Source organism: Engraulis encrasicolus, chromosome 5, assembly GCF_034702125.1.
Source record: "Engraulis encrasicolus isolate BLACKSEA-1 chromosome 5, IST_EnEncr_1.0, whole genome shotgun sequence".
NCBI classification, from domain to species: Eukaryota; Metazoa; Chordata; class Actinopteri; order Clupeiformes; family Engraulidae; genus Engraulis; species Engraulis encrasicolus.
The window spans coordinates 23,293,605-23,309,063 of NC_085861.1; the positions used below are offsets into that span (position 1 = coordinate 23,293,605).

The following is a 15,459-nucleotide window of genomic DNA, read 5'->3' on the forward strand; positions in this document are numbered from 1 at the left end:
TCATTCCCCAAGCCCAGCCCACTGCGCCACCCATTTCCCCTGACTAGGTGCGTACTAGTGCAGTGTGGGAGGGAGATGAGAGAGTTCAGGGCAGCCTGCAGCAGTAGAGGTGGGAGAGGGCCGAGATACAGAGGTGTGAGATGCAAGCAGGGCCGCTGACAGCCTACCCAATACATACAATCCAATGGGGACCCAATTCTGCCTGGGCCCTTATCTCCCTGTGCCCGGGAGAACATACCCCTTTGTCCCTCCCTGTCGGTGGGCCTGGATGCAGGACACACAGACAGACAGACAGCACAGATAGAGATGGCGAAGCAGAGACTGAGTGGAGAGCAGCGATAGAGGCAGAAGTAGAAGTGGCGGAAGCCAGGAAGAGAGAGAAGGAGAGAGGCAAAAGCTAGGAAAGGTAACGCTTTCTTTTACGGTACAGTTACTGTATGTACCGTATGTACACATAATTACAGTGTACTTTCTGGGTAACAACAGGCTAACAGAGAGTAGAGTAGAGTATGGAGTAAAATGGTATCTAACGGGTAAAAAATTGGGTGATTACAAAGTAACTCATATAGTAAATAGTAATTACCATACCATAAAAGAAAGTGTTAGCAAGGCAAAGAGACAAAGGGGAAAGCAGGGGTTAAAGCCGGGGGTTACATGTCAAAAGTTAGTGACAGAGACACAAGTATTTTAAGTCTAGTTATCAGGTTAAGGGTTGGTCATGGACAGAAACAGGCAATATAACCAGTGAAAGACATAGAGGCAGAGTAGCAGTGAGGAGCAAGTAGAAAGCCAGGGGCACTGTGAACGCAAAGCTAACAGACAGAGGCAGTACACATGGTCAAGGTAGAGAGAGAGAGGGAGAGAGAGACAGAGAGAGAGAGAGAGAGAGAGAGAGAGAGAGAGAGAGAGAGAGAGAGAGAGAGAGAGAGAGAGAGAGACAGAGAGAGAGAGAGAGAGAGAGGTCAGTGAAAGAGAATATAGAGACAGTCCCTCCAGGAAATCGCGATGTTGCGATATATATTAGAGAATATAGAGAGAGTGAGAGAGAAAGCAGGAGAACCGAGTGAGAGGCGAAAGGGGGGCATGGAGAACAGAGAGAGAGAGAGAGAGAGAGAGAGAGAGAGAGAGCAGGAGGAGTGGGGAGTTGGGAGTGGGGAGTGGGAAGTGGGAAGTGGGGAGTGGGGAGTGGGGAGTGGAGAGTGGGAAGTGGGGAGTGGGGAGTGGGGAGTGGGGAGTGGGGAGTCGGTAGTGGGGAGTGGGGAGTGGGGAGTGGGGAGTCGGTAGTGGGGAGTGGGGAGTGGGGAGTGGGGAGTGGGGAGTCGGTAGTGGGGAGTGGGGAGTGGGGAGGTCCACAGCTGCTGATGCCTGGTGTAACTCATGTGGAGGATCAGGAGCAAAATGTAATCTTCAGCAGCCTCGCCTCCATTCATGGCCTCTCCTAAATCTTACCCCTCTCCTCTCCTCTAGCCTGCCCACACACACACACACGCACACACACTCGCACACACACACACACACACAGATACAGTAAAGGCACACACAGAGAACGTCCAGTGTGTGTTTGTGTGTGTGTGTGTACATGCACCTGTGTGAGAAACAGACTGGCTTAGAATTTTATGTATGTGTGTGTACATCGCTTTGTGCTTGTGTGCGAATGTGTGTGTGTGTGTGTGTGTGTGTGTGTGTGTGTGTGTGTGTGTGCGTGCGTACATGCGTGCGTGTGCGTGTGTGTGTGTGTGTGTGTGTGTGTGTGTGTGTCTGTGACACAGAGTTTTATTGTGCGTGTTTGTGTGTGTGTGTGAGAGAGAGAGTGACAGTGACAGTGTGAGTGTGAGAGAGAGAGAGAGAGAGAGAGAGAGAGAGAGAGAGAGAGAGAGAGAGAGAGAGAAAGAGAGTATTTGTGTTCCCCCGGCTTCTGGAAAGGGGCATCCCTCAATCTCCAATCCCACCCACTCCTCCTCTCCTCTCCTCTCCTCTCCTCTCCTCTCCATTCCCCCTCTCCACTCCTCCTCTAGCTGACAGTGGGATTAGCAGATAGGGGGACACATCATCCTCGTTATTGATCAAGCACAGTCGCTATGGTAACCGGCACTCCGGGAGACAGATGAAGTGTGTGTGTGTGTGTGTGTGTGTGAGAGAGAGAGAGAGAGAGAGAGAGAGAGAGAGAGAGAGAGAGAGAGAGAGAGAGAGAGAGAGAGAGAGAGAGAGTAGAGTGCGAGAGAGAGTAGAGTGTGAGTGTGTGTGCGTGCGTGCGTGCGTGCGTGCGTGCGCGCGTGCTACGCGTCCTGCGCGTGCGTGCGTGTGTTCATGTGCGTGTGCGTTCGTGCACAGGTGGGAAAGTGTCACGGGGATATTCCACCACCTATGACTCTGCACCGGATGCTGAGACAATACACTGGTCGCTCACTAGAAGCAAAGGCCTTGCACTATGTACGGTACACAAACTCCAAAGCCAACAACATTTTACTTTTGCCACAAGTAGATGGCAGAACAAATGTGACATGGGAAAAACTGATACGTGATACAATACCATGTCACAACATTAAACCCTCAGCTTGAACTCGGGAGTGTATGGCTACTTTTTTTCTTTCTGTAGCCTCTTTGTGCAGATGGGGTCGCCGGCGGGCCTATTCACTATTTGCTGAAAATACTCAACCAGAGAGGAATGAAGAATCTTTGTACTCAACTACATAACACCATTGCTATGCCATTACCAAGAGTAGTTAAAGGGGTATGCCACTATTTTGGGGCTTAATACAGTTAAAATCGTTGGCTGGGGTTTATTAAGGTGGTAAAATGTCATATTTTTCATGTTAAGCATTGTCTTGCTTTAAGACAAGTTAAAAGAGGGAGTATGTCGCTAAGCTAGTGAAAGTCAATGGATTCGTGTAGCATGTAGCAAGACAACGGCTTACATGAAAAATAAGACACTGTACCACCTTTATAAACCTTGGCCAACGATTTTAACTGTATTAAGCCCCAAAATAGTGGCATACCCCTTTAAGGCATAGCCATTACAATTTTGGTGACAGTAAGGTCATAAGGCTCTGCGCAAAGGGGTTAAAGCAGTGTTTCTCAAAGTGGGGGCATAAGCCCCCCTGGGGGGGCGCGGAGGCATCACAGGGGGGGGCGTGTGATATCTGTTTTTGTTTTGTTTTTTCCCCCCCAAGGAAATGATTTCCTGTCTAACCAATAAGCCAATATGTTTTAATCATTATATAATTATAAACATTATATTATTAACTGTCATATAGGAAATGAACACACATCTGCATTCCACTGCAGTCCATCTTTGTTTTATCTCACCAGTCACCTTTCCTTTGATTCTGCACAACGCAGCGATCGTAAAATCAGTCTGCGCGTGTACTGTGGTTGCTTGACGGGGGGGGCTCGGAAGCATCCAGACCCTCCAAAGGGAGGAATGACGGGAAAAGTTTGAGAACCACTGGGTTAAAGTGTTTTATCGGCTCTTACTCGCTTGTGCGCTTTGCACCTTCATTAATAACAAAACACAATACATATACAATATACAACACAATATAAACACTAATGCAGATGGAGTTACAGTGATCCAGACATATTGCTTTTGGTTTCCTTCAAGGCAGAAATGAGCAAACAAGGTTCAAGTTCCACAATGCTCCTTACTCACTCTCCTTACTGTCAAGTATGTAGTGTATATCCTACAAAGACTTCAGTCTATGATTAGAGTTTATTTTAAGGTTGCTGGTAAATTAATAAGGTAAAGTTTAACAAAGTATGATGTAACAGCAATTAACATTAAGTAGTCTTCAGGTATTGGGTTATACTAGAGCTACTACTATACTATGTGTACCATACGTTGATGATATTAATACCTTGATGCACTGTATGTATGCACTAAAAAGCAATGCTACAATAAAGTGTTAACAAGCATTTATTTTTATTATTTGCATTATTTATTTATTAATTTTAAATTACATCCCATTACATTACTGACACTTTTATGCAAAATGGTTACAGTCCCTGGAGCAGTTTGGGGATAGGTGAGGGTGGGGATTGGACATGCAACCCTGTCATATACAGAACAACTCCCTAATGATTACACCACAGCTAGCTACCCCAATGAATGCAAGAAAAACAACTCAACACTACGCTCCCCAGCCCCACCCAGTCCTGACCAACACAGCCTTACAGAATGGTACCATTACACAGCAACCAGACTTTGAGGGAGCAGTTTCCCCTGAGATCACCTTCTGATGGGTAATCACCCCCCTGCCAGGTAATGATAAACCAAGAGAAGGAAATAGAGAGAAAATTAAGGAGAGGAGAGGAGAGGAGAGGAGAGGAGAGGAGAGGACAGGAAAGGAGAGGAGAGGAGAGGACAGGACAGGACAGGACAGGACAGGAAAGGAGAGGAGAGGAGAGGACAGGAAAGGAGAGGAGAGGAGAGGAGAGGAGAGGAGAGGAGAGGGGAAAAAGAGCCAGTCGAATGACTCATACAGACAGGATTTCTGAAAGTGCCAAACAAGCAGATTTTATGCAACACAGCAACTGTTGATTAGGCAGCGCGGGTGTAGAACATAAACGTTTGGGGTTATTGGATAGACCAGTCTGCGTGGAGAGGTAAAACACAGGCCGTGGCGCCGACACAAACTGTTAAGTTGCCCCAGGCCCATTGGTTCCCCATTCCATATGTATTGAGAGGGGGGCCTTTTCACACGGTTTTGTCCTGGGCATGTCAAAAGCTGTCAGTGGCCCTGTGTACACATATGGTATACACTACAGTATATACGTACTAGTGTGCCATTTACAGTACAGCAGGAAAAGGAAAGGAACACGAACACATACACATACACATACACGTACACATCATAGTCTACGGACATTTGAGCCGCAGTCCAGTGAATCGATAAGCGATGCAGTAGGACAAAATAAACACGAAGAAAGTGATGACTATGCTGTTGGGAAAGAAATGGCAAAAAACTATCAGATCTCATTGTTGTCTCAGGGCTTTCAATGCATAGAATCAATGGCCCAACGATTAATTATGGTACAAAAAAGGTCATTTACTGTTCTTACAGTAAACATACTGTACCATCAGATGCAGTCTCTTCTCTCGTGTTTACAAGGATTACAAGGAGTTTTATTTATGCATGCACATAAATGATATGAATAGTATAAACATGCAGTAAAATCAAATAAAGTGTGTATATTGTGTAATATTGTGGAACTGTATCACTGGCACCGAAAAATGGATTCAGCTACAGTAGGTGTGTGTGTGCTGTGCATGCTTGTTTGTGTGTGCTTGAGTGTGTGGAAGTATGGTTGGCATTATTGGGAGCATTCTTGGTTTCTTGATAACCTGATTTACACCCTATAAAACGTTACAACGAGTGCACATGTGCATGTCAAAACAAACAGCCTGACATCTCTCATCTCTTTTAAAGAAACACTGGACTGCTTTGAACTTGTTTAGTTGTCCTACAGGTTGGAATCAGAATTGCATGTATGCCATTCAAAGTACAACGAGATAACCCACTAATCTCTGAACTCTTGGTGCAATTATATCCAATGAAGGGCAACAAAATGGATCCAGAAAACCATTTTCACCCTGTTATGATGTTATGAAAAACCCTATTGAAACCCTTTCATGCTATTTGCTGAAAAAGCTTAATTAGCTCACAATAGCTTTGATATGGTAGCCTGATAAACCAGCCTAAATGTGAGACTGGATGTGTAATTTAGTCTGGCCCCGATGAACGATACATCCGAAGATTGTTGATGAGAACAACCTGTTTTTTCAAACCGTGCCAGCACTCTGACCAATCAGCGATCTTTGCCGTTGATGTGCTTTCCCAACGGTGTTGTGAACTTCGTCGTCACTCCCTCAAAACCCTGCCCGCTTTGATTCAAAACAAATCTCTGCATTGTGATTGGTTTTGCCAGACTCAGGGCACAGTGTTCAAAATGTTTTCGATCCGAAGCCAGACCCACTCGCCAGCCAAACATATTTGGCATCCAGAGGGTGGCGCTGGTTTACCCGGCTATTGATATGGCACAATAGTCTAAAGCAGGGGTCAGGAACCTTTTTGGTGGAGAGAGCCATAAACGCCAATTTTTTAAAAAGAAATGTTCATGAGAGCCATATAATTTTAAAAACACTGAATACAATCAAAAGCATGTATTTCAATTAAGCCCAACAATTTTAGAGTGTACTGTCAAGTTATTGCTTTCATTGATAACAGGTAAGTATAGGGTTGCCAATTGTTAACTTCATTATGGTGAGGTTTTGGGAGAATTTTGTATTTCTTAGATGTAATTTTCTGCATTTTAACACTTGTTAACGTCTCTTGTCCCGTTTCAACTCTATATGGAACCTGTGCTTTTATTTATAAATACAGGACGATTCCATATTTCAAGGGATGGTTGGCAACCCTAGATAAGTAAGAGCCATATACAGTTCCCAAAAGAGCCACATGTGGCTCTAGAGCCATAGGTTCCTGACCCCTGGTCTAAAGTAAAATACCATGTTGGTGACAACAACAGGACATAGGCTCTACATGAAAGTGTTAACATTGGAAAAGCAAGTACTTCATGTTCTGTGGTGGTGGTGGTGTGTTTGTGATGTGGTGGTGGTGGTGTTTGTTTACCTATTGACATTCTCCACCTGATTCCCAGCACAAACATGGTGGTAGGGCGGGTGGGGATGGAAGGGGGAGTGGGGGCCTGTGACGTGAATGACTCTGAGGAGTGAGTTTGTAGAGAGTGTGTTGTATTGTACGGCGATGCACGATGACACCACCACAACCACCACCATCACCACCCTACCCAACACCACTCCACCACCCTACTCAACACCACCCCATTCCACTCCATTGGAGAACAACACCACCCCACCCCACCCCACTCCACTGAAGACCAACACCACCCCACTACCACCCCACCACCACCACCATTGGAGAGCACCACCACCCAACCACCAGTACCACCCCACTCCATTGGAGAACAACACCACCCCACCCCACCACACCCCACCCTACCCCACCCCACCCCACTGGAGAAGCTGGAGCTTCTAAGGAGAGCTGCTGTAGGCCACCATTAGGGGTGTCCGCTGACGCAGGCATGCATAATAGATGGCTATGGATGGCCAGGCATGAGCCATTAAGGGCTGGACGTATGCACTGGAGCTGGAGGAGTGTGCAGAGGGGTGGAGAGATCAGTCGCCTAAACAACGAGACCACCAAAGCTGCTCGTGAGCACAACAACCTCCGCTAGCACTCTCCTGCCCCGTTAACACATTATGTCCATGTGCATGCGCATGCGCCATCGTACACATCCACAGACATGAGAAGACCTGTCCAAGTACACATACGTACATACACCACACATACACGCTCACACATACACACACACACACATGCGTACATAGTGTGCACGCACACACACACACACACACACACACACACACACACACACACACACACACACACACACACACACACACACACACACACACACACACACACACACACACACACACACATACACACACAAAGTGTAAGTATTATGTCAGCATCTGCCACTCAACCTTACAATAGTGACTGTTCTCAATACTTCAACAAAGTGTAGGTGTTAGTGTTAGGCATGCACTATGAAGCACCGGGCAGACATGTGGGTGGAAACCAGGGGTGTGCTCCTTGAGTGCTGTGCAATGGTGTAGTGTGGGGGTGCTGGGAGCTAAACAGCTTTTTAAAGACTGCTGCTGCTGCTGCAGCAAACCCAGGGCTTCCTTTGCTGTGATGCCAGTTGCTGTCATAGCTACATTGAACAGCTATGACTGAATTTATACCGTAAATGTTGTCTATTGGGACTGTACAGAGATTTAACATCAGCCAGAGTCTTATATTGTCCTGTGCTATTCCTACACATTGATAAGACTGTACATTATTGTTGTATTCAGAAATAGACTATGACTATGACACATTTATAGACAGACATCAGAGTCCAGTTCCTTAAAGATGCACTGTGAAGCTGCTTACTGCCAAATTTTATCTTGTCATGAATATTAAAAAATGAAGTCATGTTTTCTAGCAAAAAAGCTAAGTTGCCCTGCTGCCTTAATTTTGTACGCTAACGCAACTGGAGAGAGCCTTGAGTTGAGATAAGTTTAATTAACTCACAAACTCAAGGCAGCAGGGAAACTTAGCTTTTTTACGTTGAACTGGCTTACAATGTTTTACAGTGTACTACCTGGACAATAAAGCGGACTCTCACTCACATACAGTACAGCTACTGTGCAGTAATGTGTGTAATAATGCTATTTCTTCTACAAACACTTCATCAATCAAAATCAGTTGTACTGCCCAAGTAAGTGTATACTAGTGTGTAGCAAGCAGTTGAAGCCAAAAAGAGCAAGTCTTGTTGTCACTATTTTGGTGAGCAGGTTTGTCGATGGACATATCATACTGTGTCGTGCTATGCACATAGCGTGCACTGTCTGTGTGTGTATGTGCATGTTTTGTGTGTGTGTGTGTGTGTGTGTGTGTGTGTGTGTGTGTGTGTGTGTGTGTGTGTGTGTGTGTGTGTGTGTGTGTGTGTGTGTGTGTGTGTGTGTGTGTGTGTGTGTGTGTGTGTGTGTGTGTGTGTGTGTGTGTCTGTGTGCATGCACAAGTGTGCGTGCGTTCACGTCACAGGTACCACAGAGCAGCTTACAGTACATCTCTCACAGTGGAAAAAGGTAAGGTGTGTGTGTGTGCGCGTGCGTGTGTGTGACGCGGCAGGGATTAGAGGGGGCCTCCTGGTGGGGCCGCTGAGAAGCCAGATGGGCCCTCCACTGGGCTGCCCCGCCACTTCCACTTCCACTCCGGAGCACAGTGCTCGGAAAAACACGGCCACGGAGAGGTAGGCAGTATACATATAGCCTGATTATCATCGACGTTCAAATCTCTTTGAGACTTGGTCTGACCAAGAGCACAACATTTCCCATACGGCATGGTTGATCAGCGTATCCCGTATTTTTCGGGAACTCAGAAAGTACTTGCATTGCTCTTGACCTGACTCGTTGCAACGCTGAAAGTGTTGCGTCACGAGAAGGGCACAGCCTGGCTAGTATACGTAGGCCAGATAAGTAGAAAGGAGAGGTAGGCAGCAGTGGCGAATGCGATACTACAATAAGGAGCACGCGCTGATGCCCCCTCCGGCTCTCTGCCCTCCAACTGCGTCCCTGCCCCGCCATGAAAAAAATATCACAAAATCTGTGAAAAGATGCCTATAACTGCTGATTTAAAAAAAAACAAAAAAACGCTAATACCAGGTTAATTCAACCGCGCATAGAAATAGCATAGAAATGACATGTCAGCTCTAATTGGTGATTTTCGCTATGTGATTGGGGTGGAGTTTCGTGATGGTGTCGCCCCCCTTGCGGGTGCCACCCGTGGCAGTAGCCTGGTTTGCCGCCCATACAGGACCGCCCCTGGCAGGCAGGATAGGTAGTAGGGATGTAAATAAAATCGAAATGTATCGATGCATCGATGTATCGGCCGGCGATTTAATCGAATCGCATCGTATCGTGGGGCATTTTTAAGTATCGAAAAGAATCGAATTGCTGGCCCCTGTGCAATGCCCTAGCACCATAACACAATAGTAGTGGAAAAGTAATTGGAAAAATTCGAATCGAGTCGAATCACATCGTATCGTGGGGAATTCTTCAGTATCGAAAAGAATCGATTTGCTACTTTAAGAAATCGATACCGTATCGTATCGTCACGAAGGCTGTGATTTACACCCCTAATAGGTAGGCCAGATCAGTAGAATGAATAGGTAGGCACGGCACATTTGACAGACGCTGTTATCCAAGTGCACAGGAAATATACACAATAAGTGCATATGCCAAGTAGGATGAGTTTTTTGTGACTTTAAGTACATTAGCACATGGTTACATAAAGTAGACCAAACGCACAACATGCTTTGTGTCTAGTCCAGGTCAGGCATCAGTGCACCCTTGTCTTGTTGCCTACAAATTGAGTGGAGGTTTATAGGCGAGGTAGGCATATAGGTAGGATGGATAGGCACACAATCACAGGAGTCTCCTCTTGCTAAACAACTCATCACAACTGACTGAGTGTTAATTAATAAATGCTCACAATAAAAATAGAGAGAGAGAGAGAGAGAGAGAGAGCAATGGAATGCAAAGTTTACTGATATAAACCTAAGCCTACATACTTGCAATGGTGCAAATTTACTGATGTAAACATCACTACTCTCTATCCTAAGAACCTGCTTGTAACATTACACCGGCAATGCAAAAATCAACTGTTGTGATTTACACATGTGGGTAAATTCACTGAAGACCAATACCAATAGTGACATGTCTCTTTGCCCACCCCCCCAACCCCCCTCTCTCTCTTTCCCTCGGATACTCATACAGCCACCAACCCAAACCGCACCTTCTGAATTAGTCATAGTGTATACAAGAGCCAGCTGTTTACATTTTTCCAGAGGATATGACCCAGACCCCAATAGTATGCTTTGAATGCATCCTCCAAGCGTTTTGGTAAGTTCGCCGCACTGACCGGTACGGCAGCGGCATAGCGACTAGCGACACCAGGACACAGAAACGCACCCTTGTGCGCCTCTGAGCGCTATCCACGTAAATGGTTAGCACAGCACCGTACGCTACAACAATAATGTGTGTCACTGCGGGAAACGATGACACATGAAGGCACGGTCTCGGGCGTATAAATATTTCCCACCCCACGCGGTGATGAAAGGGGCCGTGAATACGGTCTACAGTCTATGTGCTGGAGTCGGAGGTTCAATGTAATGGGATGCTGAATGGGGCGAAATATCACCAGTGCCCCGTTGAACATGCTCAAAGATCACGGAGCTCAAATCTAGTACTCGGCATTCCAGTCTTTTTGCGGCGCGCCTAAGCCGACTCGGGGGGAGTTCGTGCAATTAGGATATTCCAGTGGTTAGTGGAGTGGAGAATATCACTTGAAGATGTAAGTGGTGTTTCACGAAATAATGCTCACGACTCTAAACAGTGTGCTTACAGTGACAGCGGCACACAGCTTTGTGTGCGCGCACGCACTGACATACACGCACCGAGACGCACACGCATAGAGGCACTGCTGCAGCGGATCTCCAGGACGCGCACACACATACACACCTCCAAAATACAACTTAACATATTGCTCTGTAATGCCAGAGTTCCGTATGGTGCTGAATTAGCCTGACGCACGATCTCGCTGAAAGACATTTCCAACTGCATATCAACTGGCTTCGCCAAAGACTGCTGATCGATAACCGCCCCCTCCTCCTCCTTTGAAATACACCTCGTATGCCAGCGGGGAAAGGCATCTTAAATCACACATTCTTTCGCAAGGAATCACTCACCCGATGTTGCTGAACGCCTGTTCCAGTAGCTCAGTCTGCAGAATGTTCTGAGGCGGAGTAAAAGCTCCATTGAAATGAGATAAAACCGAGCTACAAAACTGACGCAATGTCTCAAACTGCATTTTCCCCTTTTCTCCTTTTCGATATCCACCGTGAGGTCCGTTCTCTTCACAAACAATCCATCCACCTGTCCTCGCTCCGAACCCCGACTAGCTCCGGGGTGACATCAAAACGAAGAAACGCCACTCAAGTTCCATGTTTTTTTCTGATGTATGCAAAAAAGTGTTTCTATACGAGAGCCAATCGATACCTGTGTATTTTCTCATTATGTTCCCAACTTAATTCGGAAAAATATAAAGATGGAAGCGGAGGCTCTCGCCTGACTAGCGAGATGTCTTCACTGTAAAGCGAGGTGGTCCACTGTACAAATTAAACCGGCGTGACATCTTCGAGGCATCTCCAGTCGCGATGAAATGGTTAGCATTTCACCATTCTCACTGTAAGGCACTTCCCTTTCTGACCAGGAACTGCGCACACACATGCAGCCCCCACAGCCCCTCGTGTACAGTCGCACAATCGCCACCCCACAAGCAGGCAGGCAAGCAAGCAAACACTCTCCGCACGCTCCGGCTTCAGTATAGGATCCGTGTGGGCTACCGCTAAACGGTCCGCGGATGCAGGGGGAGAAGCGAAGATGCTGTCGTCAGTGCTTTTTAGCCAAATGTAACTGCCAGCCAGCCTCTTTCGTGAATAATACGGAAGGAGGACACAAGACACCCTGATGCTATTAAAAGAGCTTCTGAACGTTGTATAGGCAGGCAAAGAGGAATGAGGAGAGCATGGTTGGTTGGGTGGGAGGGAGGAGGGGAAGGAGGGAAGTGAAGAGAGGAAGTGGGGATGAGGGCTGGGGATGGATGGAGAGGTACGCACTAGGACCCACGGCTGGGATGATGCTACCAGAGTTTACTAACGAATCACCAGGGATCTTTTTTTTCTTTTTTTTAAAACAAAATGAGCAGGGGGTAGCTGTTCTCATAGTAAACTAATCGTGCTTATCCCAGAAGTAATACAACACCAGACAGAAGGTAAACGGGCTGCTACTCTAGCTATAGAGGTGTGGGCTACAACTTCCAACGCATGTCCACCTCATTAGGAGTGAAGGCACAACAGTATAAAGAGGAACACGCGGTATCTATGGCCTCCCCAAGGGGACCTGGAATCCGGGAGGCAACCTGATATCACCCACCACCCTCAGTTCAATGAGGAATGCACATTTAAGCTGTACTCATGTACATACTAACTACGTATATCTGTGAACACATAATAGACTGATGGTTGGGCAAGAATGGCATCCAGCTGAAACTAAATCCCATATTTGCCAACTAATGCTTTTTGTGTAGGCTATTCAGTATATAGGCCTATTTAGCCACATTGTCATTTTTACCCATTGCTATTTTTTGCCATCGGTCCATTTTGTTAGGTACATGGTAGTACTGGAAGGACTGTATTCTCATGACTGTACAGTGCAAGATATGTCTGCGAACCTATTACCTCATTGTAGGCTACCGTTTGTCAGACCGTACTGCATTATGTTCGCTGTTTTTTCTTGCCGAATTGTCATTCTCAACATTATGACATTTACAACTATCATGAAGGATTTTTTTGTATATGTTTAGTGTCATTTTATTTTCCTTTTGTTTTGTGGGGTTTTTTTTGTGGAGGTAGGTTGATGAAAGAGTAGGAATCCCTCCGTAATTACACTGGAATTGGGGAGTGATTACTGTTGTTCCATCAGGTCCCCCGAGCCGAGCAGCCCTGGTGGTGTGTAGCGGCTGGCTGTGTTCACTGGGAATGACACCTTGTAGACCAAGACAAATTAGAGTCCTTCCCATGTTATTTCCAGATATAAATAGGCTGTCAGCGATACCCCCACCCCACCCCTCCTTTCCCCATCCCACTTCCACTTTTTTTTTTCTGGCGGAAAGATATTATTCAGTTAATTTAAACATTCTTTAAGATTAATGGAAGTGTTTTCCCCCACTGCTTTGGCTATAAGGGTTCTATTTCCAAGTGCAGAACTATCCATCAAAGGCATTTTGTGTGTGTGTGTGTGTGTGTGTGTGTGCGTGCGTGCGTGCGTGCGTGCGTGCATGCGTGCGTGCGTGCGTGCGTGTGTGTGTGTGTGTGTGCGTGTGTATGCCTGTGTGTGCGTGTGTGAAGGGCTTCTTCTTCCTTCTCCAGTGTCATGGTGCGCCTGCTCTGCCAAAACAATACCTCAAACAGCAACTGTGCCCTTCAGCGTGTGTTTGCGGCACCCTCAAACTTGAGGTGTGTGGATATATACACTACAGCTTTTTCCTGAAACTAACTGAAGCTTAAAATGTCAAATCATAATGAGGGCACATGTGCTAAGGAGGTCTTTAAACCGCAAACAAAAAAAATCTTACTCTTACACTGCTTCTATGACCATTTCATGCACTCATCTTTCATGCTATTTTAAACTATAAATAATAGTTACGTAAGATAAATCAAAATGTAGGCTGCTGATTCACAAAATGTGTCTTTTCTTGAATATTTACTAATACAGTTATACAGTAACAAAGTAACATTATTGTGACTAAGTTTTGCTGCCAAATATGGCAGTCGTGGAAAAGATCCACCCATGCATATATAAAGTGTACATTCCAAAACCATAAGGAATACTTAAAAATAATGGTGGTAGTGGTGATGGTGGTGTATATCCACGAAAAAGATAGCACTTGTGAAAGAACGGCATAGGCCTATACTACCCTACAAAGCAAAAAGGCAGTAACTGCATTGCTGTTTAAAATGAGTTACTATGACTTTAATGCCATATATATCAAAGTCTAAAGTCAAATAAAATGATTGATCTTCAAAAAAGGTGGTAATATAAAGTAACAAAACTGTCACATGCCAATAATCTCCCAAAACATTCTTAAACTGGATTGCAGTATAATTTTAAAGTCAACTGACTCAGTTTTGAGCTCTGCGCAGTTATTGCCTTTTTGCTTTGTAGGGCAGTATATTCTGGGGATAAAACTCTCAAAAATTACATACGTTACATTTAAACAAACATGTAAACATGTGCAGAATGGTAGTACAGTACTATAAATGAATCAGTGCTTTGTTTTTTGCCCAGTACTGCAAGCAGGTTCCCTGCCAGCTGCCAGCCTTTTCGTTGTGAATACACTGAGTGGAAACCATCACCTGAAAACCCTTCCTTTTCCTCTACAATATCAGTTGGCAAGCTGTGAAGACAGAAATGATGACAGAGGCATGATTACAAACAAAAACCGCTGCTGCAACACTGCAGCGCTTCTAGAAATTTCCGCTGGTTACGGGGGAGACATGAAACTAGAAGAGTGCCATACTACTGAAGTCTTATCATACGGAGGGGAGGGGAGACTGACTGGGAGATGTGTGTTCATCATACGCATTTATCACACACACATGCACACACACGCAAGCACACACACACACACACACACACACACACACACACACACACACACACACACACACACACACACACACACACACACACACACGCCTACACAGACATTGCCAGAGCCCACACCACAAGGGACTTCCTGAGCACAAGTTGGTACCACTCAACCATGACAATAAATTGTGCCTGCATTTTACAATTCATGGCTTGCGTGCCATTGAATGGCCCAGCTGGTACATGTGGGCAATACAACACAGCCAGATTGAAACCATAATCAGGGACACATTGGCATATAAGATCCTGAAAAGCCTAAATACAACAGCTGACACATACAGAAAATTAACATGACTTGACCACACACACACACACAGGCGCACACACACACGCACATGCGCACACACACACGCACATGCGCACACGCACACACACACACACACACACACACACACACACACACACACACACACACACACACACACACACGCATGCGCGCGCGTCACGGGCACAGAGGCACACTACCTGACCTCCCTCCCACCCTACAGCTGCTGTGGTGGCGAGAGGCACGACTCAGGTCTGGCCATGGCCGCCCCCCCACTGGGAGGACAGGAAGGGCT

At 46.0% G+C, this 15,459-nt stretch overlaps 1 protein-coding gene across 1 annotated transcript in view; it reads right to left on the reverse strand.

Moving 5' to 3' along the window:
• rims2a (regulating synaptic membrane exocytosis 2a) overlaps positions 1-15,459 on the reverse strand; it is a 263,740-nt gene that overhangs the window by 173,941 nt on the left and 74,340 nt on the right. Inside the window, exon 5 of the mRNA XM_063198956.1 lies at positions 12,955-12,998. Coding sequence (XP_063055026.1) covers positions 12,955-12,998 — 44 coding nt within the window. The remainder of the gene's footprint in view (positions 1-12,954; positions 12,999-15,459) is intronic.